The sequence below is a fragment of the Ranitomeya imitator genome, chromosome 2 (assembly GCF_032444005.1).
Source record: "Ranitomeya imitator isolate aRanImi1 chromosome 2, aRanImi1.pri, whole genome shotgun sequence".
Lineage (NCBI taxonomy): Eukaryota > Metazoa > Chordata > Amphibia > Anura > Dendrobatidae > Ranitomeya > Ranitomeya imitator.
Genome location: NC_091283.1, coordinates 383,263,034 through 383,286,089, shown reverse-complemented (window position 1 = coordinate 383,286,089; position 23,056 = coordinate 383,263,034). Strand labels below are relative to the sequence as shown.

At 41.4% G+C, this 23,056-nt stretch overlaps 1 protein-coding gene across 1 annotated transcript in view; it reads right to left on the bottom strand.

Annotated features, from left to right (window-relative positions):
• The window catches only part of LOC138666636 (uncharacterized), a 211,209-nt gene that overhangs the window by 156,553 nt on the left and 31,600 nt on the right, over positions 1-23,056 (bottom strand). Inside the window, exons 13-15 of the mRNA XM_069754831.1 lie at positions 16,048-16,138; positions 7,059-7,898; positions 6,433-6,573 (exon numbers count right to left, since the gene is read on the bottom strand). Coding sequence (XP_069610932.1) covers positions 6,433-6,573; positions 7,059-7,898; positions 16,048-16,138 — 1,072 coding nt within the window. The remainder of the gene's footprint in view (positions 1-6,432; positions 6,574-7,058; positions 7,899-16,047; positions 16,139-23,056) is intronic.

The window sequence follows — 23,056 nt, the reverse complement described above, 5'->3', positions numbered from 1 at the left end:
ATATGAAAAGTCCTTATGCAGTCATGGTCATAAGTGTTGACACCCTCATAGTTGTTCCAGAAAATGAAGTATTTTTCTCAGAAAATTATTGTTATTCCACGTTTTGTTATACACATGTTTATTTGTTTTGTATTTATTGGAACAACCCAAAAAAAAAAAGCAAAATCATTTCACACAAAATCCCCAAAATAGGCCTGACAAAATTGTTGCCACCCTCAACTTAATCTTTGGATTTAACTGCAACTGAATTGCTTCCTATTACCATCAACAAGCTTCTTACACCTTTCAACTGAAATTTTGGACCACTCTTTTGCAAACTGCACCAGGTCTCCCTTTTTGAAAGGTGCCTTCTCACAGCAACAATTTTAAGATAAATTTTAAGACCCTCAGAATCCCTATTGTCCTACATAACCTACAGTATAAAACGATCTCTTCAGGAGATCCTCATGAAGATTCTCCGAGTCAACCAAAAAGTTATCTTCAGGACCACAACTTTTCAACTTGTCAGGATACTGCAGAAGGCACCTGACACCAACAACTCGCTCAACCTCATACTCCCGATCTTCCTCCAAATCGACCTCAATTATGTCTTGAGGACCAGGTGTCCCCTCAAATCTTTTAAAACGGAAAGAATAGAAAGAACTATTGATCTCTCATTTTAAGTTGCAACTTAACCGTCGCAAGATGTAAAATTGTAAGCATTTTATAAGGACCTACAAATTTAGGGGCAAACATCCTAGACGTGACCTTTAAAGGTAACATGTCAGGTCCTCCATGCCCTCCAATCCAGCAGCATTCAGCTATATGTGATTAAACTAAATCCTTAACCATCCCTGCATTAACATTCAATTAAATAAATGCTTTTAAAAACATTTGACCCAATTCATTCAGTTTAAGGGTAAAGTAAACTTTTGGCTTTGCAGTAAGTAATAAAAATGCTTTAAAACATTCTCTCTCTCTCATTATTCTGGAATTTGGCAAATATTAATAATTATGGTAATCCTAATTGACCTAAAATGGGAACATTTTATTCCGATTTCATGTCAGATATTGAGAAAAGCATGCATATGTGTCTTTTTATATAGTGTATGTAAACTTCTGGTTTCAACTGTATAATCTCTGCTTTTCCTATGCTAATGAAGGATTTGATTAGTCGATGGGGCATTAGTTCCCCAGACTAGTCAGCTCTCTTTCCATGTTATCACATAACTTGCACAAGCGGTGTCATCCCTGGCTATGCAAACCTAGCGCATGCGTGCTGCTTATTCCGGCAGCATCAATGCATCTATGAAGATGGATGTACGCTTCCTGGCTTCAGTGGTGCACACGGCACATGTCTGTAAGTTTAGAAGATAGCTTCCGGTCATGTGCAGTGTGCACCTCTCAAGCTGGGAAGAGTACACACAGCTTCAGAGACGCAGGGACGCTGCCGGAATGAGCGGCGTGCGTTCACAGATTTGCATGAGCTGGCTTGTGCAAACTATGCTATCATGCTCACAGGGGTGTGAAAACATGAACAGAGGGCTGACAGGAGCTTTCCTACATCTACATCTGTTCTTTTCTTGCACTTCTTAGGCTACGTTCAGACTAGCGTTGCGCGCCGCTGCGTCGGCGACGCAACGCACGACGCACACAGAAACGCAGCAAAACGCACGCAAAACCGCTGCGTTTTGCGACGCGTGCGTCGTTTTTTGCCGAAAATCGGACGCAAGAAAAATGCAACTTGCTGCGTTTTCTTGGTCCGACGCTAGCGGCAAAAAAGACGCAAGTGTTGCAAAACGCAACACACAAAAACGCATGCGTCCCCCATGTTAAACATATGGGCGCATGACGCGTGCATCGCCGCTGCGTCGCCCGACGCTAAGGCGACGCACACTAGCAGAACGCTAGTGTGAACGTAGCCTTAGACATCCTTTTGCTTCAGCAATGCAATGACTATGTTTTGGGCTTTCCAATATATGCACATGCACTTTACAAGTAAAAGCCATTGATTTACCTATGTTTGAATCCTGAAGTGTGTAGCTAGGATATGCGTACACGAGAAGAAAGGAAGATGTGGCACTCAACAAATCGTGTTGCGATAAGTCCTTTATTTCGCCATTGCATGGATCAAGGACATCAGATCATAGGCTGCGGGTATGCACGAGGGTGCATGGTGACCAAAGACGGCCTTTTCGCGCCGGCTGTGCTTCAATGGGTCCTGGACCGTGACAGTGAGTCAGAGGGGGTGGGCTGAGCCTAGCGCCGCTGTATGAGCCTACAGCGTCTCTGGGGGGAAGTGCAAAAGGGAGAGGAGACCGAGGGATGTAATAAGGGTTGATAGGAAAACACAGTCACACAAGCTAAAGTCAAACACAGAGAGGTCGGTGCAGTACACAGGGGCAGTCAGAAGAATAGTCAGGATGTAGCAAGAGATCAGTAAACCAGACAGGTGATGAATATGCGCTCCACGCCTAAGGGAGTTGAGAGGTGTCCATATTCATCACCTTAATAAGTGGTACCACATGCTGCCAGCAGCACCGAGGGCGCGCAGGTAGGTAAGTATGATGTGGGTGCCAGCTCCTGGCACCCCTGCTCCGATGCCCCTCTCCCCTGTCGGCATTCTGTACCGTGACTCGTGTATAAGCCGAGGGGGGCATTTTCACCACTAAAAAATTGCTGAAAAACTCGGCTTATACACAAGTACAGTATATACGGTACTTTAAAAATGGGTCTACCGTAAGAAAAGAATTTGCACTCCCATTTTATGCATCACATATAGAATTTGAGAACGTTTTTGTGGGACATTAAATCCTTTAACATTTAGAGAAGCCACCTTAACTGATGCCTTGTCTGATATTACCAATTATAACGAAGTCTAGGTAGGTGGACAAGGATGAAAGGGCAGAGATAGAGAAGATAAAGGTAAAGAATAAAGATGACTCGGCTTTACCATCTGAGAAAATAAAGAACCTCATCCACAACTACCACAAAAGACTTCAAGCTGTCATTGATGTTTGAAGGGGCAATACACGGTATTAAGAAATGGGGTATGTGAGCATTTGATCAGGGTCATTTGGTTTTCTTCTGGCGACTTGACAACGCCGCCCATTTTTCTTCAAATGCCTCCTTACTGTGCATCTTGAAACAGCTTCACTGCTAGTTTTCAGAGTCCAGTATTCCAGCTGCTGTTATTTATGAGTTTTTCTTTGCATTACGAACAATTTTCTTGGCATTTGTCAGAGGCCACAGGTGAGTATGTTACCTTTAGTAGCCAGTCAAACCCATTTGTGTCAACGTCTGTGCATGTTATCAGGAAAAAACCACCAGGGTATGTAAACTTTTGATCAGGGTAATTTGGATGTTTTGGGCTGTCATTATGATTTAAAAAAAAACAGTAGTTTGACAATAAATGGCTTCACCCAACCACTAACCATGAGTGGAGAAAAAGTTTTGGTGTTATCATTCATATTCTCTGAAAAAAGGCCAAGAAAGCAAAAATTATGCCAGGGTATGTAAACTTCTGTGATTTAAAAGCATGAAAATTCAAAGTTAGAAAACTGCAGAATTTTCACCAAATTTCTGTTTGTTTGTTTTTTTCACAAATAGACGCAAGTCATATCAAAAAAATGTTACCACTATCATGAAGTACAATATGTCATGAGAAAACAATCTCAGAATCACTGGGATCCATTGAAGTGTTCCAGAGTTATTACCTCATAAAGGGACAGGGGTCAGAATTGGAAACATTGGCCCGGTCATTACTATACAAACCACCCTTGGGGGTAAAGGGGGTAACCAACACAATAAAAGTAAAATTTTAATTTAGGTCTGTAGTTTGGGGGTTCTTTATTGCCTTAGGCAATTAGTACTGATTAACATCAAGAAGCGGCACATAGTAGTGTAAGAAGACTAAATATAAATTTTGAGGGCAGCATGGTGGCTCAGTGGTTAGCACTGCAGCCTTGTAATGCTGGGGTCCTGGGTTCAAATCCCACAAAGGACAACATCTGCAAAGAGTTTGTATGTTCTCCCCGTTGGTTTCCTCCAGGTTTTCCGGTTTCCTCCCACACTCCAAAGATATACTTCTAAGGAATCAAGATTGTGAGCTGTTCATTGGGAACATCAATGATTATGTCTGTAATGCGCTGTGGAATTAATGGCGCAATAAGTAAATAAACATAAATATTAAATAAGCTAAACCTGTTGGAATAAAGTAAAGACATGAGAAACTGCCTGACTTTATAATGGTACCTGTGAATACGTGTACCTAAGTGATGTTGATTGATAAAACAATAACTAATACACAGTGGGGATTGATGAAGTGAAACCCTTCAATATCTGGGAGTTTGTGAGAAAGGGACCTGAAATGGACAGTGATAATAATCGCTGTGTGAATATGTGAATGTTAGGAAAGTTACATACATAGTTGTGTAAAATCCAGCATCCAAGGTTTTAACTTAAATTCTTTATTGTATCATATTAAAAATGCACAGATTCAAGTGCAGTAGTTCCATTTTGGTTATTTCTTTACAAACAAAAGTCACAAAACTGATAAGAATTTTTACATAAATGTATCCAAAGTCATATTGCAAGACTCGATAAAGGGTCGATAGCAACTTGTAGGATTGCTGCTTCCAACAGGTGGTGCAATAGAGATCACGTCCTCTTCATCTCTGAAGAGACAATTTGCACAAGTAAATGTATAAAATTATTGTTCTGAATCCAGTCTGATCAGCGTTTGGGATCAAAAACGAAAGTTTTCCCTTTTAGGGAAAATTAGTTCATTCATTATGTATTGCCGATAACCCTTCATTTCTTTCATATATTCTCCCAATCCTCAGGTGAAATTCTGGGAGCAGCTGAGTTTAGCTGTGTCACATTATAAAGCCTTCAGTCAGCTTTTATAGCACTGTCAGCTCTGCTCTACTGCCCTTCCCCCACCCTGCTTTTTGGAGCTGAATCACACTTAATCCTCTTATGTTGAAAGCAAGATTTGAACTGATATAACTGTGATTAATGACACATCTCTGGACAGGTAGTTTGGGGAAAAGGGCAGTACAGCACAACTGACAGTGCTAGGAGAGGAGAAAACCTAATTCTGGAGTGTGGAATCAGATCATCATTATTTTAACCCCTTCATGACCGGAGCTTTTTTCGGTTTTTCGCTCACATCCTTCCCAGAGTCATAACTTTTTATTTGTCTGTCAATATAGCCATGTGAGGGCTTATTTTTTGCAGGACTAGGTGTACTTTTGAAAGACACCATTGGTTTTACCATGTTGTGTACTAGAAAATGGCAAAAAAAATTCCAAGTGCGGTGAAATTGCAAAAAAAGTGCAATCCCACAACTGTTTTTTGTTTGGCGTTTTTGCTAGATTCACTAAATGCTAAAACTGACTGGCCACTATGACTCTCCAGGTCATTACGAGTTCATAGACACCAAACATGTCTAGGTGATTTTTTATCTAAGTGGTGAAAAAAAAATGCCAAACTTTGCTAAAAAAAAAATTTAAATTGAGCAATTTTCCAATACCCGTAGAGTCTCCATTGTTCGTGATCTCAGGTTGGGTGAGGGCTTATTTTTTGAGTGCCGAGCTGACTGTTTAATAATACCATTTTGGTGCAGATATGTTCTTTTGATTGCCATTATTGCATTTTAATGCAATATCGCGGTGACCCAAATAACCTAATTCTGACGTTTTAACTTTTTTCTATCGCTACGCCGTTTAGCGATCAGGTGCATCCTTTCTTTTATTGATGGATCAGGCGATTGGTTTTATTTTTTTCATTGTTTTATTTTGGGTGATTTAAACTTTTACTTTTTTTATATTTTTAAAACCTTTTTTTTGCCATGCTTTAATAGTCTCCATAGAGACTAGAAGCTGGCACAACAAGTTCAGATTGCATTTATGTAGCTTAATTGCTGAGTTCTAATGAGCGCCGACCACTGGGTGGCGCTCGCAGCAATCCGGCACTGACATTAATAGAGGTCAAGGAAACCTCTGGTTGTCATGCTGACAAACTGATGACCCCCGATCACGGGGTCACCGATGCAAGTATTTCTGGCCCGATGGCCATAAGCGCGTTTTAAATGCCGCTGTTACAGTTTGACAGCGGCATTTAACTAGTTAATAGCTGCAGGTGGAATGTGATTAATTAATTGTCATTAATTGCCATAGGAGTGAAAAGGGGTGAACAGGTGCAACCCACAATTTTTGTATTTCAATTCGGTTATTGAATTAGAGGTCAGAGAAGAGGCTCTGCATAGGAAGATGGCTCAATATTTATTTTAGTATATCTTGGACTACAAGACTCCCTGGTATTGGCTACATGCTAACGCTTGAAATGCATTTTTTACATTCTGAACACAAATACGGCTACCCCCTGTGTGAGATCTCTGATGTTAAACAAGACTTGATCGCGCTGTATAACATTTCCCACATACTCAACATGAAAATGGCTTCTCCCCTGTGTGAGTTTTTTGATGTGTAACAAGACATGATTTCTCTGTAAAACATTTCCCACAGTTTGAGCAGGAATATGGCTTCTCACCTGTGTATCTTTTCTGATGTTTAAGAAAACCTGATCTGTCTGTTTCACACATCAGTGGCTCCGGTACGTGTGGTGACAGTTTCCTCACGTACCGGAGACACTGACTCACGTAGACACATTAAAATAAATGTGTCTCTGCACATGTCAGTGTGTTTTCACGGACCGTGTGTCCGTTTGCAAAACACGGAGACATGTCAGTGTTCGTGGGAGCGCACGGATCACACAGACCCATTAAAGTCAATGGGTCCGTGTAAACATGTACCGCACACGGATGCTGTCCGTGTGTCATCTGTACAGCACACGGACCCTAAAAACGTACTCACGGACATCACACGGATCCCACACAGATGGCTTACGTGAGCACACGGACACGGATAACTCCGTTATCGGAATTATCTGGACGTGTGAGACTGGCCTAAACCACTTTCCACATTCTAAACATGAAAAAGGCTTCTCCCCTGTGTGAGTTCTCTCATGTACAACAAGAAGTGATTTTTCTGTAAAACATTATCCATGTTATGTACATGAAAATGGTTTCTTGTGGTGAGTTTTTTGATGTGCAGCAAGACTTGATTTCATTGTATAACATTTCCCACATTCTTTACATGGAAATGGCTTTTCACCTGTGTGAGTTCTATGGTGTTTAACAAGACATGATTTCTCTGTAAAACATTTCCCACAGTTTGAACATGAATATGGCTTCTCCCCTGTGTGAATTTTTTGATGTTTAACAAGATTTGATTTCTTTTTAAACATTTTCTCACATTCAGAACATGAAAATGGTTTTTCCCCTGTGTGTATTCTCTGATGTGAGATAAGATGGAATTTCAGTGTAAAACACTTTCCACATTCTGAACATGAAAAAGGCTTCTCTCCTGTGTGAGTTCTCTCATGCATAACAAGATATGATTTCCTTGCAAAACATTTCACACATTCTGAACATGAATAAGGTTTCTCCCCTGTGTGTATTCTCTGATGTGTAACAAGATGTGATTTTTGTGTAAAACATTTTCCACATTCTGAACATGAAAATGGCTTCTCCCCTGTGTGACATCTCTCATGTGCAACAAGAAGTGATTTTTGTGTAAAACATTTCCCACACTCAGAACATGAATATGGCTTCTTTTTTGTCTGAGCTCTTTGATGTTCACCATCAATTCTGTTATTTTTGTTTTTCATAATAGTCTGTGATGAATCAGAAGATAGTTTTTCAAAAGGATCAGATGGTAAAGCTTTACTGTGAAGGGCTGAGGGTAAATCTGAGATATTGTCATGTTCTTCACATTTATACAGCGTGAAAGTATGAGCTTGTGCTGTCAAATCTAAAAATGTAAAATGTGCCTCCGATCTGCTGGTACAGTCATCTGCCAAGAATAAAATGAAAATTATAGCATAATATTGAACATTGATTAATAATTATAATATTTATACTTTCTATAACATTTCAATACAAATTGTACTAAAATTCAAAGAGTACTTGATGAAGGCACTGATGGCAATAATCGATATCTAAGCAGGGACTTAGATTATTATGTTAGACTATTAGGTTTCTGTCTTTTCATCTTTCAGTTCTCCACTTTATAGGTCCATGTTTAGTGTACCTGTAACCAAACTTTTGTCAAATATAAAATAAATATTTATATTTAGCTAAATATTCAGTGACTAATAGAGGTCAGCCTACACAAAAAATCATCAAAATTATCCCACCTCATTCACTTTCCATATAACAAATATGGAACCAACAAACAACAAGAAAATGTTTATGTAACAATATACAACACTGATAACAAACATCAAAGTGCAGCTGAATGAAACACACAAGCGACACATGCTAAATACTAATAACTACAGAAAACTAGTCTGAGTCCAGAGCCACAAAGGCGGTATACACAGTATGTGCATATACTGTATATATACAGCTGTGGCAAAAATTAAGAGACCACCACATCAAAACCCCTATCCTGGGCAGCCCAATCTCCAGACCTCAACCCCATTGAAAACTTCTGGAATGTAATCAAGAGGATGATGAATAGTCACAAGCCATCAAACAAAGAAGAACTGCTTACATTTTTTCTCCAGAAGCAGTGTGAAATACTAGTGGCAAGCATGCCAAGACGCATAAAAGCTGTGACTAAAAATCATGGTTATTCCACAAAATATTGATTTCTGATCTCTTCCTGACTTAAAACATTAGTATTGTTGTTTCTAAATGATTATGAACTTGTTTTCTTTGCATTATTTGCGGTCTGAAAGCACTGTTATTTTTTAATTTTGACGATTTTTCTTTGTCAGAAAAAAAAATACAAAATTTATTGCTTGGAAATTCGGAGGCATGTTGTCAGAAGTTAATAGACTAAAAGAACAATTTACATTTTACTCAAAAATATACTTATAAAGAGAAAAATCAGACAAACTGAACATGTTGTTTGTTGGTTCTATATTTGTTATATGGGAAGTGAATGTGGTGGGATAGTTTTGAGCATTTTTTTGGCGGTTGACTTCTACTAGTGTTCACTGAATATTTCACTAAGTATAAATAAATATTTTATATTTCCCAAAAGTTTGGTGACAGGTCTGGAGATTTGGCTGCCCATGACAGGGATTTGATGTGATGGTCACTTAATTTTTGCCAGAGCTGTATGTAGAGCTGGTAGTGGAGGTAAAATGAAAACAATTTTTATTAATACTACTTGAAATTTGTGTCAAAGAATCTTGTCCTCCTGACCAAAAGAAAAAATAGATATTGTCAATACAACGCTTCTTGAGGACCAGACCCCCACCAAGATCCCAATGCTGCAATAGGGTCTCCTTCTCCCTTCTGTCAACATAGAGATTAGCGAAACTTGGTGCCATTCTGGCCCCATTGTGGTGCCCCATGTCTGCAGATGTATTTGATCTTTGTATTTAAAATAATTATGGTCTAAAATAAACATAGCTTTTTTATTTAAAAAAATCAATGTTCCAACCGTAATTTTTAGATCATCCTATCCCAATTTTTTTTTAAAAATTCAAATGCCTCACATCCTTTTTGGTTATTTATGACCATCTATATGGATGAGATGTCAAATGTTCCCATAATACAGTGAGGTTCCCCCCATTTGATATGTTTCAGAATTTCTAATATATATGTTTTGGGTCTTTAATATAAGCTGGTAAAATTTGGACATATTTTTGTAGAATATGATCCAAATAATGTGGTAAGTTTGAGGTCAAACAGTTAATTACCACTATTATCAGTTTGCCTGTTAGATCTTGGTCATCCTTATGGATTTTTAGCATTCCTGTGGTGATAAAATGTTCCTCTCTTTTCCTTTATCAATCAGGACTTTCAGTTCTTTTTATCTTTTATATGTAGGAATAAAAAATGTTTTTTGTATGTTTTATTATAATTTAATAATCAAATCGATTCGGCATGATATGATATGTTTGCTGATCCAAAATAATGATATCACAATATTTCGATTTTGTTGAAGTTTTATTATGTTAAGCCAATCTATTTTCTTAAGGTTATTGTGATATTTTTTCATTTTAATCTTACAAATATCTTTAATTACCAAATTTTGAAAACAATTAAAACCGACAGAATATTCATTTACTGGGTTGAATGTGGAGTTCCATTTCAAGTTTGTATGTACAGTACAGACCAAAAGTTTGGACACACCTCATTTAAAGATTTTTCTGTATTTTCAGTACTATGAAAATTGTACATTCACACTGAAGGCATCAAAACTATGAATTAACACATGTGGAATTATATACTTAACAAAAAAGTGTGAAACAACTGAAAATATGTCTTATATTCTAGGTTCTTCAAAGTAGCCACCTTTTGCTTTGATGACTGCTTTGCACACTCTTGGTATTCTCTTGATGAGCTTCAAGAGGTAGTCACAGGGAATGGTTTTCACTTCACAGGTGTGCCCTGTCAGGTTTAATAAGTGGGATTTCTTGCCTTATAAATGGGGTTTGGACCATCAGTTGTGTTGTGCAAAAGTCTGAATATACTATTAGAATTTGTATTATGGCAAATAAAAGCAGCTAAGTAAAGAAAAACGAGTGACCATCATTACTTTAAGAAATGAAGGTCAGTCAGTCCGAAAAATTGGGAAAACTTTGAAAGTGTCCCCAAGTGCAGTGGCAAAAACCATCAAGCGCTACAAAGAAACTGGCTCACATGAGGACCGCCCCAGGAAAGGAAGACTAAGAGTCACCTCTGCTTCTGAGGATAAGTTTATCCGAGTCACCAGCCTCAGAAATCGCAGGTTAACAGCAGCTCAGATTAGAGACCAGGTCAATGCCACACATAGTTGCTGTAATGTCTATTGTCTGTACAAGTCCCCTCTATAATTTGTAAAGCGCTGCGGAATATGTTGGCGCTATATAAATAAAAATTATTATTATTATTATTAGTTCTAGCAGCAGACACATCTCTATAACAACAGTTAAGAGGAGACTTTGTGCAGCAGGCCTTCATAGTAAAATAGCTGCTAGGAAACCATTACTAAGGACAGGCAACAATAAAAAGAGACTTGTTTGGGCTAAAGAACACAAAAAATGGACATTAGACACGTGGAAATCTGTGCTTTGGTCTGATGAGTCCAAAATTGAGATCTTTGGTTCCAACCACCGTGTCTTTGTGCGACGCAGAAAAGGTGAACGGATGGACTCTACATGCCTGGTTCCCACCGTGAAGCATGGAGGAGGAGGTGTGATGGTGTGGGGGTGCTTTGCTGGTGACACTTTTGGGGATAATATTAAAAATTGAAGGCATACTGAACCAGCATGGCTACCACAGCATCTTGCAGCAGCATGCTATTCCATCCGGTTTGCGTTTAGTTGGACCATCATTTATTTTTCAGCAGGACAATGACCCCAAACACACCTCCAGGCTGTGTAAGGGCTATTTGACCAGGAAGGAGAGTGATGGGGTGCTACGCCAGATGACATAGCCTCCACAGTCACCAGACCTGAACACAATCGAGATGGTTTGGGGTGAGCTGGACCGCAGAGTGTAGGCAAAAGGGCCAACAAGTGATAAGCATCTCTGGGAACTCCTTCAAGATTGTTGGAAAACCATTCCCGGTGACTACTACGTGAAGCTCATCAAGAGAATGCCAAGAGTGTGCAAAGCAGTCATCAAAGCAAAAGGTGGCTACTTTGAAGAACCTAGAATATAAGACATAATTTCAGTTGTTTCACACTTGTTTGTTAAGTATATAATTCCACATGTGTTAATTCATAGTTTTGATGACTTCAGTGTGAATGTACAATTTTCATAGTCCTGAAAATACAGAAAAATCTTTAAATGAGAAGGTGTGTCCAAACCTTTGGTCTATACTGTATGTACTTTGTGGAATGTTAATTGTTTCCATGACTAGTCTCTGTTTTGTTGTTACTTGAAATGTTTTTTTTTTTATTTAAAAGTTTTTTAACCCCTTGACGACAGCTGATACGCCTTTTAACGGCAGAAATTAATAAGTACATTTGCCACAGCGCCGCTGTTTAATGGCGCTGAGGAATAAGGGTATAGAGTTTGAATTTCTTCGGGGTCTTGGCTACCTGGGGTAGCCGAGGCCCCAGAGAACATGATTCGGGTCTGTTTTTACCGACCTGGTGTTGTGATGACTGTTATCACCCCCTTAGTTAAGTAAAAATAATAAAAAAAATTTAAAAAAAGGTATTTATTTTCATTTTTCCATTAGGGTTAGAGTTGGGCTAAAGTTAGGGTTGGGCTAAAGTGAGGGTTGGGCTAAAATTAGGGTTGGGTTAAAGTTAAGGCTGGTTTAGTTTTGTGGTTAGTGCTGGGATAAGAGTCAGGGGTGTGTTGGGGTTAGACTTGAAATTAGAATTGGGGGTTCTACTGTTTAGTTACATCATGGGGTCTCCAAACACAACATGGCGCCACCATTGATTCCAGCCAATTTTGTGTTCAAAAGTCAAACTGTGTTTCCTCCCTTCTGAGTCCTGCCATGCACCCAACCAATGGATTTCCCCCACATATGGGGTATCGGTTTACTCAGGAGAAATTGCACAACAAAGTTTGTAATCCATTTTCACCTGATACCCTTGTGAAAATAAAATAAATGATTCAAAGTAAATTTTTGGTGAAAAAAGTAAAATGTTAATTTTTTCCTTCCACATTGCTTTAGTTCTTGTGAAGCACCTGAAGGGTTGATAAACTTCTTGAATGTGGTTTTAACGGGTGCAGTTTTTAGAATGGTGTTACTTTTGAGTATTTTCTGTTATATTGATCCCCAAAACTCACTTCAAATGTGAGGTGGTCCCTAAAAAATGGTTTTGTATATTTTGCTGGAAAAATGAGAAAACACTGGTTAGCTTTTAACCCTTATAATGTTCTAACAAAAAAAATTGTGTTTCCAAAATTGTGCTGATGTAAAGTAGACATGTGGGAATTGTTATTTATTAACTATTTTGTGTGACATCACAGTCTGATTTAAGAGTATAAAAATTAAAATTTAAAAATTACAAAATTTTGGCCAAATTTCTGTTTTTTTTCATAAACGCAAGTTATATCAAATAAATTTGACCACTACCATGAAGTACAAAATGTCTCGAATAAACGATCTCAGAATCAGCCGGATACGTTTGATATAGAAGGGTTAATAGTTTGCCTTTAAGTGCCTCTTGCCTTTAATTGTTAGAATTACTAGAATCTGTTGATGCAGTAGTCTTAGTGTCTCCGCTTCAAGGAGACCATACTTCTTATCATGTATGTTCTCAATATTCAGTCACAACATGTTATTTGGTACGTGAGAGATTAAAGGTCAGTATGACCCTGGGTGATGGTGGGGGCTACATGATTTGAGCTACATTTATTGTAAATGGTATAAAATATTGCTTCTTGCTCTATTACTTCAGATAAAAGTGACTTGCTCACAGGATATGTGTGAGGTGTCTTTTTGTCTCCAAGCGCGCTTGTAAAATGACGGGCGTAACTCCACAATTTGGTCTTACTGGTGATCTGTCAGCTGACGTTGGTCAGAACGAAAACAGCTATAACACGTTGAAGCGTTCCAAAGCCATAACCTCATAAAGTGACAATGGTCAGAATTGTAAAAATTGGCTTGGTCATTAAGTATCAAATTGGCTGTGTCACTATGGGGTTAAGGCTAAATTCTGCATGAATTTTTTTATACCTATGAATGCATCAAATTTATTGAAGTGGCATTTATGGGGCAAATTTGAAACCTTTCTGTAAGGCCGCCGTCACACTAGCAGTATTTGGTCAGTATTTTACATCAGTATTTCTCAGCCAAAACCAGGAGTGGGTGATAAATGCAGAAGTTGTGCATATGTTTCTATTATACTTTTCCTCTATTTGTTCCACTCCTGCTTTTGGCTACAAATACTGATGTAAAATACTGACCAAATACTGCTAGTGTGACAGCAGCCTAACAAGTTTCATTCGGTATTGGTTGGATTGTGTTTGCTTAAATTAAATCATTTTTAACTGTATCCTTGGGGCGGGATGAAGTTTTAATCTACTTTTGGTAGATTCCTCCCCCTATTCATTCTTCTTGTCTTCTTTGGTCTGTCTTTAAGATTTTTTTTAATTTCCAGCAATTTATTATGATTATTGGTATATTTATCTTCATTTGCTGGTTTTTTTTGGAAGATGTTCTAATTGGCACGTTGGATCAAAGTGATCTATCTTATCGTCAGGTTTCTAAGGGTACCGTCTCACAGTGGCACTTTTGTCGCTACGACGGTACGATCCATGACGTTCCAGCGATATCGTTAAGATATCGCTGTGTCTGACACGCAGCAGCGATCAGGGACCCTGCTGAGAATCATACGTCGTAGCAGATCGTTTTGAACTTTCTTTCGTCGCTGGATCTCCCGCTGTCATCGCTGGATCGGTGTGTGTGACACCGATCCAGCGATGCGTTCGCTTGTAACCAGGGTAAACATCGGGTTACTAAGCGCAGGGCCGCGCTTAGTAACCCGATGTTTATCCTAGTTACCATCGTAAATGTAAAAAAAAACAAACAGTACATACTTACATTCCGGTGTCCGTCAGGTCCCTTGCCGTCTGCTTCCCGCACTGACTGACTGTCGGCCGTAAAGTGAAAGCACAGCGGTGACGTCACCGCTGTGCTGTGCTTTCACTTTATGGCCGGCAGTCAGTGAGTGCGGGAAGCAGACGGCAAGGGACAGACACCGGAATGTAAGTATGTAGTTTGTTTTTTTTTACGCTGGTAACCAGGGTAAACATCGGGTTACTAAGCGCGGTCCTGCGCTTAGTAACCCGATGTTTACCCTGGTTACCCGGGGACCTCGGCATCGTTGGTCGCTGGAGAGCTGTCTGTGTGACAGCTCTCCAGCGACCACACAACGACTTACCTACAATCACGGCAAGGTCGTATCGCTGGTCGTGATCGTTGGTAAATCGTATAGTGTAACGGTACCCTAAGACATCTAGATTTTCATCTTCCAATATTTCAAATCAATTGTGTGTGGTAATGGGATCTGGTTGAATAGGTGTGAGTGGTAAAGTGGAGATTGCTCCATGAAGAATCATCCCGTACACCATCTCTACTGACCGCGAGCAAGATAAGGAGACTCTGCACGCTATCGGTGCAGGAGGAAAGCCATCTAATGAGGTAGGCTTTCACTACCTGAGAAATAAAAAGAGCCTAAAGTGGGGAAAATTAATAACGTAGTAGTCATTTTATTTCATCAAACCATGAAGGAGGGTGATTATAATGTGGTGTTAGCAAAGAGAAGTAGCTTTAAAAAAAATTATTAATAATTTAAGAAATAATTGTTTACTTAATTCCTACGTATCGTAGGAATTAAAACGTAAAGTTTCTTTTTTGCATTTGTAATTTATGTTTTTGCATTTTCTTTCTTGTCCTTCTTCCAAGAGCCATAACTTATTTTTATTTTTCCATGTGAGGCCTTAATTTCTTTTTGCTGGATCAATTCTCATTTTGAATATTTATTTTGTCATACAACAAACTGGAAAACAGCAATAGTGATAAAATTAGTAATAATTTTGCCATTGCTGTTTGGGTTTTGAGTTAATTGTGCTGTAAATATTGCCTCTAACATGATTCTCCTGGTCAGAACAATTACAGAGCTGCAAAACTTAGCCTAAGTTGGTATAAGATGCTGTTTATTGAGACTCCTAACTTTCCTTTCCGTCAGTGGAGCTGTGTGATGGATTGTTTTTTGCTTGCTGAGCTGATATTTTTATTGAAACAATTTTACTGTCTTTACTTTATTTTTTCAGGAGTGGCAGTAATATTCTTTGGTGCCTCAGGGGACCTAGACCTGCAATTACATGAGCTCTTCTTCAGTATCCTGCAAATGGAGCCCTGCATTTTATTTTTGTGTGGAAAAGACACCATTTAATATAGTCAATTTAAAAGTTTGCAATCAAATTTTTTTGCCAGTCCGATCAGACTATAATATTCTGTGTTACAGATCCTAAAAAGATCAACATATATCTCTAACATCCAGTGGCTGAGAAGAATCTGTGACTGCTCTCACCTTTGCGGTCATCTGTAGGAATCTCCTCATTACACCGCTCATCACCCCTCACATATGTCTCTGTAGTATTAATACGGGGCAGATATTTACCCTGTAAGAAATTGTAAGAGTCACATATAGATGGATGGAAAAGGCGCGTGAAATGATTTAGAAGAACAGAAAAGATGAAATAGCTGCAGGTCTCCTGTATAAATCCAACCTGTCAGCTCCTTATTCTAACTAGCAGTCTCCATAACCATTAAAAAAAATCCGAGAAGTTTCCAGACATCTAATGTCAATGATCAGCTTTACCCTATCATATCTACCCAGTATAAAACAAACTGATTTGGCCACTTTATTAGGGGCACCCGTCTAGTAGCCCGTTGGACCTCCTCTGGTCGTCAGAACCTCAGCAAATTATTATTTTGTCATTTCCAATAAGCGTTAATCCTTCTACATGAATATTTTCCCTTGAGAGCAGGATAGGTTTTCACAGTTGCCAAAAAATGGAGATACTGACGCTCTGAACAACCCGCCCAATCAGAGGCCAGCAGCTGACATTGGCTTGCACATGACTGGTGAAGCATGGCAGTCTCGTCATGTGCTCCCTTCGTTGAAAGGCTGAAGTCAGCTGCCAGCTTCTGAAGAGATCGCCACCCGGCAGGTGAGTGTAGGGCAGAATGCGGGATATGTATACCAGGATGGGGGCCAGAATGAGGGTGATATATAGGGTGATTATGAAAGATTCATCTGGTTTTGCATTAATTTACTACAAAGATATAAATGTCACCAGTTTGTAATAATATCTTATCGAAAGGTCACATCTCAGAGTTTGTGACTTGCTTGTGACTCACCAGATGGCAGGGCAGCATCAGATCCCAAAATGGTGACTATGCAAGAGAATAACCCCCCTGGTCTCCTGATCTGACAGTGCGTGACATCTTCCTTTGGGGGTATGTCACAGACATTGTGTGCTGCAACACTGGATGAGCTCTGAGATCACATTACCGCCGCTCGACAGGGACATGGTGCAGCATGTTTGGGTAGAACTGGATTGCAGCATTGATGTGTGCTATGTGGCAAAATGAGGACACATACATTTATAAACATTATATGCCAAATTTGGAGAGTCGGGCGATTCTGTGGCGGTCCCGGTTCGATGCTGCTGGGTGATGATCACACTCCCTTCCCAGGCTGGTGCAGCAAGTTCAGCGGTGGTCCTCTGTGGTGCAGGGAGGCTCCGCCGACATTTTGTGAGAGTCCGGAGGCCCCGCGCATCCATTTCTGTGATGCGGTGGCCTCCAGAAAAATCGCCACTGGGGGCAGCGCATGCACAGATTGAGACCTCGGAAACGAGATCTCATCTCCTGAGATCTAGGGACGAGATCTCAGTGTCAAGATCTCAATCTGAGCATGTGCTGTCCCCTGCGACTATTTTCCCGGAGGCCACCGCATCGCATCATTGGATGTGCAGGGCCTTCAGGCTTTCACAAAATGCCGGTGGAGCCCTCCGCTCCATAGAGCACCATCGTCTGACCTTCCCGAACCTGCCCACACCAGCCGCACCTCCCCACACATCACCATCACCTGCCCACACCAGACGCTGCCAGGGATGGGAGTCATACTGCTGGACCACCGAACACCCCCTGTGACCACGCTCCACCAGCGCTGCTGATTCCCCCCGGTAAGCTGAATTTGGACTGTAAGGTGGACCCCCACTTGACAAATTAATTTTTTCCCCATTTTCCTTCAAAAAATTTGGAGTGCGTCTTATGGTCCAATGCGTCTTATAGTCCGAAAAATACGGTACCTCTTTGAAACACGATGAATCTTTTATAATCAACCTGTATAGAATACCAGGATGACATATATACCAGGATGGGAAGGGGGTATGTTGTGAATTCTGTTGTTAAGCTCCCTCCTGTGGTCATGAATGGTACTTCGGCTGGTTCTGTCCATGGGCTTCCTCTGGTGGTTGCGAGTGGGGCTGCGGCTTCTGAGGTTCCTTCCACAGGTGACGAGGTTAATTCGTTAGCTGGCTGCTCTATTTAACTCCACCTAGATCATTGCTCCATGCCACCTGTCAATGTTCCAGTATTGGTCTAGTTCGATCCTGGATCGTTCTTGTGACCTGTCTTCCCAGCAGAAGCTAAGTTCCTGCTTGTTTTTCTCTGTTTGCTATTTTTTCTGTCCAGCTTGCTATTTTGATTTTTGTCTTGCTTGCTGGAAGCTCTGGGACGCAGAGGGAGCGCCTCCGCACCATGAGTCGGTGCGGAGGGTTTTTTTGCGCCCTCTGCGTGGTCTTTTTGTAGTTTTTTGTGCTGACCGCAAAGTTACCTTTCCTATCCTCTGTCTGTTCAGTAAGTCGGGCCTCACTTTGCTAAATCTATTTCATCTCTGTGTTTGTAATTTTCATCTTAACTCACAGTCATTATATGTGGGGGGCTGCCTGTTCCTTTGGGGAATTTCTCTGAGGCAAGGTAGACTTTATTTTTCTATCTTTAGGGCTAGCTAGTTCCTTAGACTGTGACGAGTTGCATAGGGAGCGTTAGGAGCAATCCACAGCTATTTCTAGTGTGTGTGATAGGATTAGGGATTGCGGTCAGCAGAGTTCCCACGTCTCAGAGCTTGTCCTGTATTATTAGTAACTATCAGGTCATTCCGTGTGCTCTTAACCACCAGGTCCATTATTGTCCTCACCACCAGATCATAACAGTACAGGTGGCCAAAAAGTATTAATGCATCTCAATAGAGGGATAAGAGAAGTTTTGAGACCATTTTTTTTCTTTGCAGTGTGTTTTGTCTCTCTTTTCCCCTTTACCTCTGGGTGGTTCAGGATACAGGTGTAGATATGGACATTCAAGGTCTGTCCTCTTGTATGGATAATCTCACTGCAAGGGTACAAAACATTCAAGATTTTGTGGTTCAGAATCCGATGTTAGAGCCTAGGATTCCAATTCCTGGTTTGTTTTTTGGGGATAGATCTAAGTTTCTGAATTTCAAAAATAATTGTAAATTGTTTCTTGCTTTGAAACCTCGCTCCTCAGGTGACCCTGTTCAACAAGTGAAAATCATTATTTCTTTGTTACGTGGCGACCCTCCAGACTGGGCATTTTCCCTTGCTCCAGGAGATCCGGCATTGCGTGATGTTGATGCGTTTTTTCTGGCGCTTGGATTGCTTTATGATGAACCAAATTCAGTGGATCAGGCAGAGAAAATCTTGCTGGCTCTGTGTCAGGGTCAGGATGAGGTAGAGATATATTGTCAGAAGTTTAGGAAGTGGTCTGTACTCACTCAGTGGAATGAGTGTGCGCTGGCAGCAATTTTCAGAAAGGGTCTCTCTGAAGCCCTTAAGGATGTCATGGTGGGATTTCCCATGCCTGCTGGTCTGAATGAGTCTATGTCTTTGGCCACTCAGATCGATCGACGCTTGCGTGAGCGTAAAGTTGTGCACCATTTGGCGGTATTATCTGAGCATAGACCTGAGCCTATGCAATGTAATAGGACTTTGACCAGAGCTGAACGGCAAGAACACAGACGTCTGAATGGGCTGTGTTTTTACTGTGGTGATTCCACTCATGCTATCTCCGATTGTCCTAAGCGCACTAAGCATTTCGCTAGGTCTCCCACCATTGGTACGGTACAGTCGAAATTTCTTTTGTCCGTTACTCTGATTTGCTCTTTGTCATCCTTTTCTGTTATGGCATTTGTGGATTCAGGCGCTGCCCTGAATTTGATGGACTTGGAGTTTGCTAGGCGCTGTGGTTTTTTCTTGGAGCCCTTGCAGTATCTTATTCCATTGAGAGGAATTGATGCTACGCCTTTGGCCAAGAATAAGCCCCAGTACTGGACCCAATTGACCATGTGCATGGCTCCTGCACATCAGGAGGATATTCGCTTTTTGGTGTTGCATAATCTGCATGATGTGGTCGTTTTGGGGTTGCCATGGCTACAGGTCAATAATCCAGTATTGGATTGGAAATCTATGTCTGTGTCCAGCTGGGGTTGTCAGGGGGTACATGGCGATGTTCCATTTTTGTCTATTTCGTCATCCACCCCTTCTGAAGTCCCGGAGTTTTTGTCGGATTACCGGGATGTATTTGATGAGCCCATATCCAGTGCCCTACCTCCTCATAGGGATTGCGATTGTGCTATCAATTTGATTCCTGGTAGTAAGTTTCCTAAGGGCCGACTGTTCAATTTATCTGTGCCAGAACACGCCGCTATGCGGAGTTATATAAAGGAATCCTTGGAGAAGGGTCATATTCGCCCGTCGTCGTCACCATTGGGAGCAGGGTTCTTTTTTGTGGCCAAGAAGGATGGTTCTTTGAGACCTTGTATTGATTACCGCCTTCTTAATAAGATCACAGTCAAATTTCAGTACCCTTTGCCGCTGCTGTCTGATTTATTTGCTCGGATTAAGGGGGCTAGTTGGTTCACCAAGATAGATCTTCGTGGTGCGTATAATCTTGTGCGTATTAAACAGGGCGATGAATGGAAAACAGCATTTAATACGCCCGAGGGCCATTTTGAGTACCTGGTTATGCCATTCGGGCTTTCCAATGCTCCATCAGTATTTCAGTCCTTTATGCATGACATCTTCCGAGAGTACCTGGATAGATTCATGATTGTATATTTGGATGATATTTTGGTCTTTTCGGATGATTGGGAGTCTCACGTGAAGCAGGTCAGAATGGTGTTCCAGGTCCTTCGTGCTAATTCTTTGTTTGTGAAGGGGTCTAAGTGTCTCTTTGGAGTTCAGAAGGTTTAATTTTTGGGTTTCATTTTTTCCCCTTCTACTATCGAGATGGACCCTGTTAAAGTCCAGGCCATTCATGATTGAACTCAGCCGACATCTGTGAAGAGTCTGCAAAAGTTCCTGGGCTTTGCTAATTTTTATCGTCGCTTCATCAGTAATTTTTCTAGTGTTGCTAACACCGTTGACTGATTTGACCAAGAAGGGTGCTGATGTGGTCAATTGGTCTTCTGCGGCTGTGGAAGCTTTTCAGGAGTTGAAGCGTCGTTTTTCTTCTGCCCCTGTGTTGTGCCAGCCAGATGTTTCGCTCCCGTTTCAGGTCGAGGTTGATGCTTCTGAGATTGGAGCAGGAGCTGTTTTGTCGCAAAGAAGTTCTGATGGCTCGGTGATGAAACCATGTGCCTTCTTTTCTAGAAAGTTTTCGCCTGCTGAGCGCAATTATGATGTTGGCAATCGAGAGTTGTTGGCCATGAAGTGGGCATTCGAGGAGTGGCGTCATTGGCTTGAAGGAGCCAAGCATCGCGTGGTGGTCTTGACGGATCACAAGAATTTGACTTATCTCGAGTCTGCCAAACGGTTGAATCCTAGACAGGCTCGTTGGTCGCTATTTTTCTCCCGTTTTGATTTTGTGGTTTCGTACCTTCCGGGCTCTAAGAATGTGAAGGCTGATGCCCTGTCAAGGAGTTTGTGCCCGACTCTCCGGGTGTTCCTGGGCTGGCGGGTATTCTCAAAGAGGGGGTAATTTTGTCTGCCATCTCCCCTGATTTGCGGCGGGTGCTGCAAAAATTTCAGGCTGATAGACCCGACCGTTGCCCAGCGGAGAAACTGTTTGTCCCTGATAAATGGACTAGTAGAGTTATCTCTGAGGTTCATTGTTCGGTGTTGGCTGGTCATCCTGGAATCTTTGGTACCAGAGATTTGGTGGCTAGATCCTTTTGGTGGCCGTCTTTGTCGCGGGATGTGCGTTCTTTTGTGCAGTCCTGTGGGACTTGTGCTCGGGCTAAGCCCTGCTGTTCTCGTGCCAGTGGGTTGCTTTTGCCCTTGCCGGTCCCGAAGAGGCCCTGGACGCATATTTCTATGGATTTTATTTCAGATCTCCCTGTCTCTCAACAGATGTCGGTCATTTGGGTGGTTTGTGATCGCTTCTCTAAGATGGTCCATTTGGTACCCTTGTCTAAATTGCCTTCCTCCTCTGATTTGGTGCCGTTGTTTTTCCAGCATGTGGTTCGTTTGCATGGCATTCTGGAGAACATCGTTTCGGACAGAGGTTCCCAGTTTGTTTCGAGGTTTTGGCGATCCTTTTGTGCTAGGATGGGCATTGATTTGTCTTTTTCCTCGGCTTTCCATCCTCAGACTAATGGCCAAACCGAACGAACTAATCAGACTTTGGAAACATATCTGAGATGCTTTGTTTCTGCTGATCAGGATGATTGGGTGTCCTTTTTGCCTTTGGCTGAGTTCGCCCTTAATAATCGGGCCAGCTCGGCTGCTTTGGTTTCGCCGTTTTTCTGCAATTCTGGTTTCCATCCTCGTTTCTCGTCAGGGCAGGTTGAGTCTTCGGACTGTCCTGGTGTAGATACTGTGGTGGATAGGTTGCAGCAGATTTGGACTCATGTGGTGGACAATTTGACTTTGTCCCAGGAGAAGGCTCAACGTTTCGCTAACTGCCGGCGCTGTGTGGGTCCCCGACTTCGTGTTGGGGATTTGGTTTGGGTGTCGTCTCGTTATGTTCCTATGAAGGTTTCCTCTCCTAAGTTTAAGCCTCGTTTCATTGGTCCGTATAAGATTTCTGAGGTTCTCAATCCTGTGTCATTTCGTTTGACCCTTCCAGCTTCTTTTGCCATCCATAATGTATTCCATAGGTCGTTGTTGCGGAGATACGTGGCGCCTGTGGTTCCATCCGTTGATCCTCCTGCCCCGGTGTTGGTTGAGGGGGAGTTGGAGTATGTGGTGGAGAAGATTTTGGATTCTCGTATTTCGAGACAGAAACTCCAGTACCTGGTCAAGTGGAAGGGTTATGGTCAGGAAGATAATTCCTGGGTCTTTGCCTCTGATGTTCATGCTGCCGATCTGGTTCGTGCCTTTCATTTGGCTCGTCCTGGTCGGCCTGGGGGCTCTGGTGAGGGTTCGGTGACCCCTCCTCAAGGGGGGTACTGTTGTGAATTCTGTTGTTAAGCTCCCTCCTGTGGTCATGAATGTTACTTCGGCTGGTTCTGTCCATGGGCTTCCTCTGGTGGTTGTGAGTGGGGCTGCGGCTTCTGAGGTTCCTTCCAC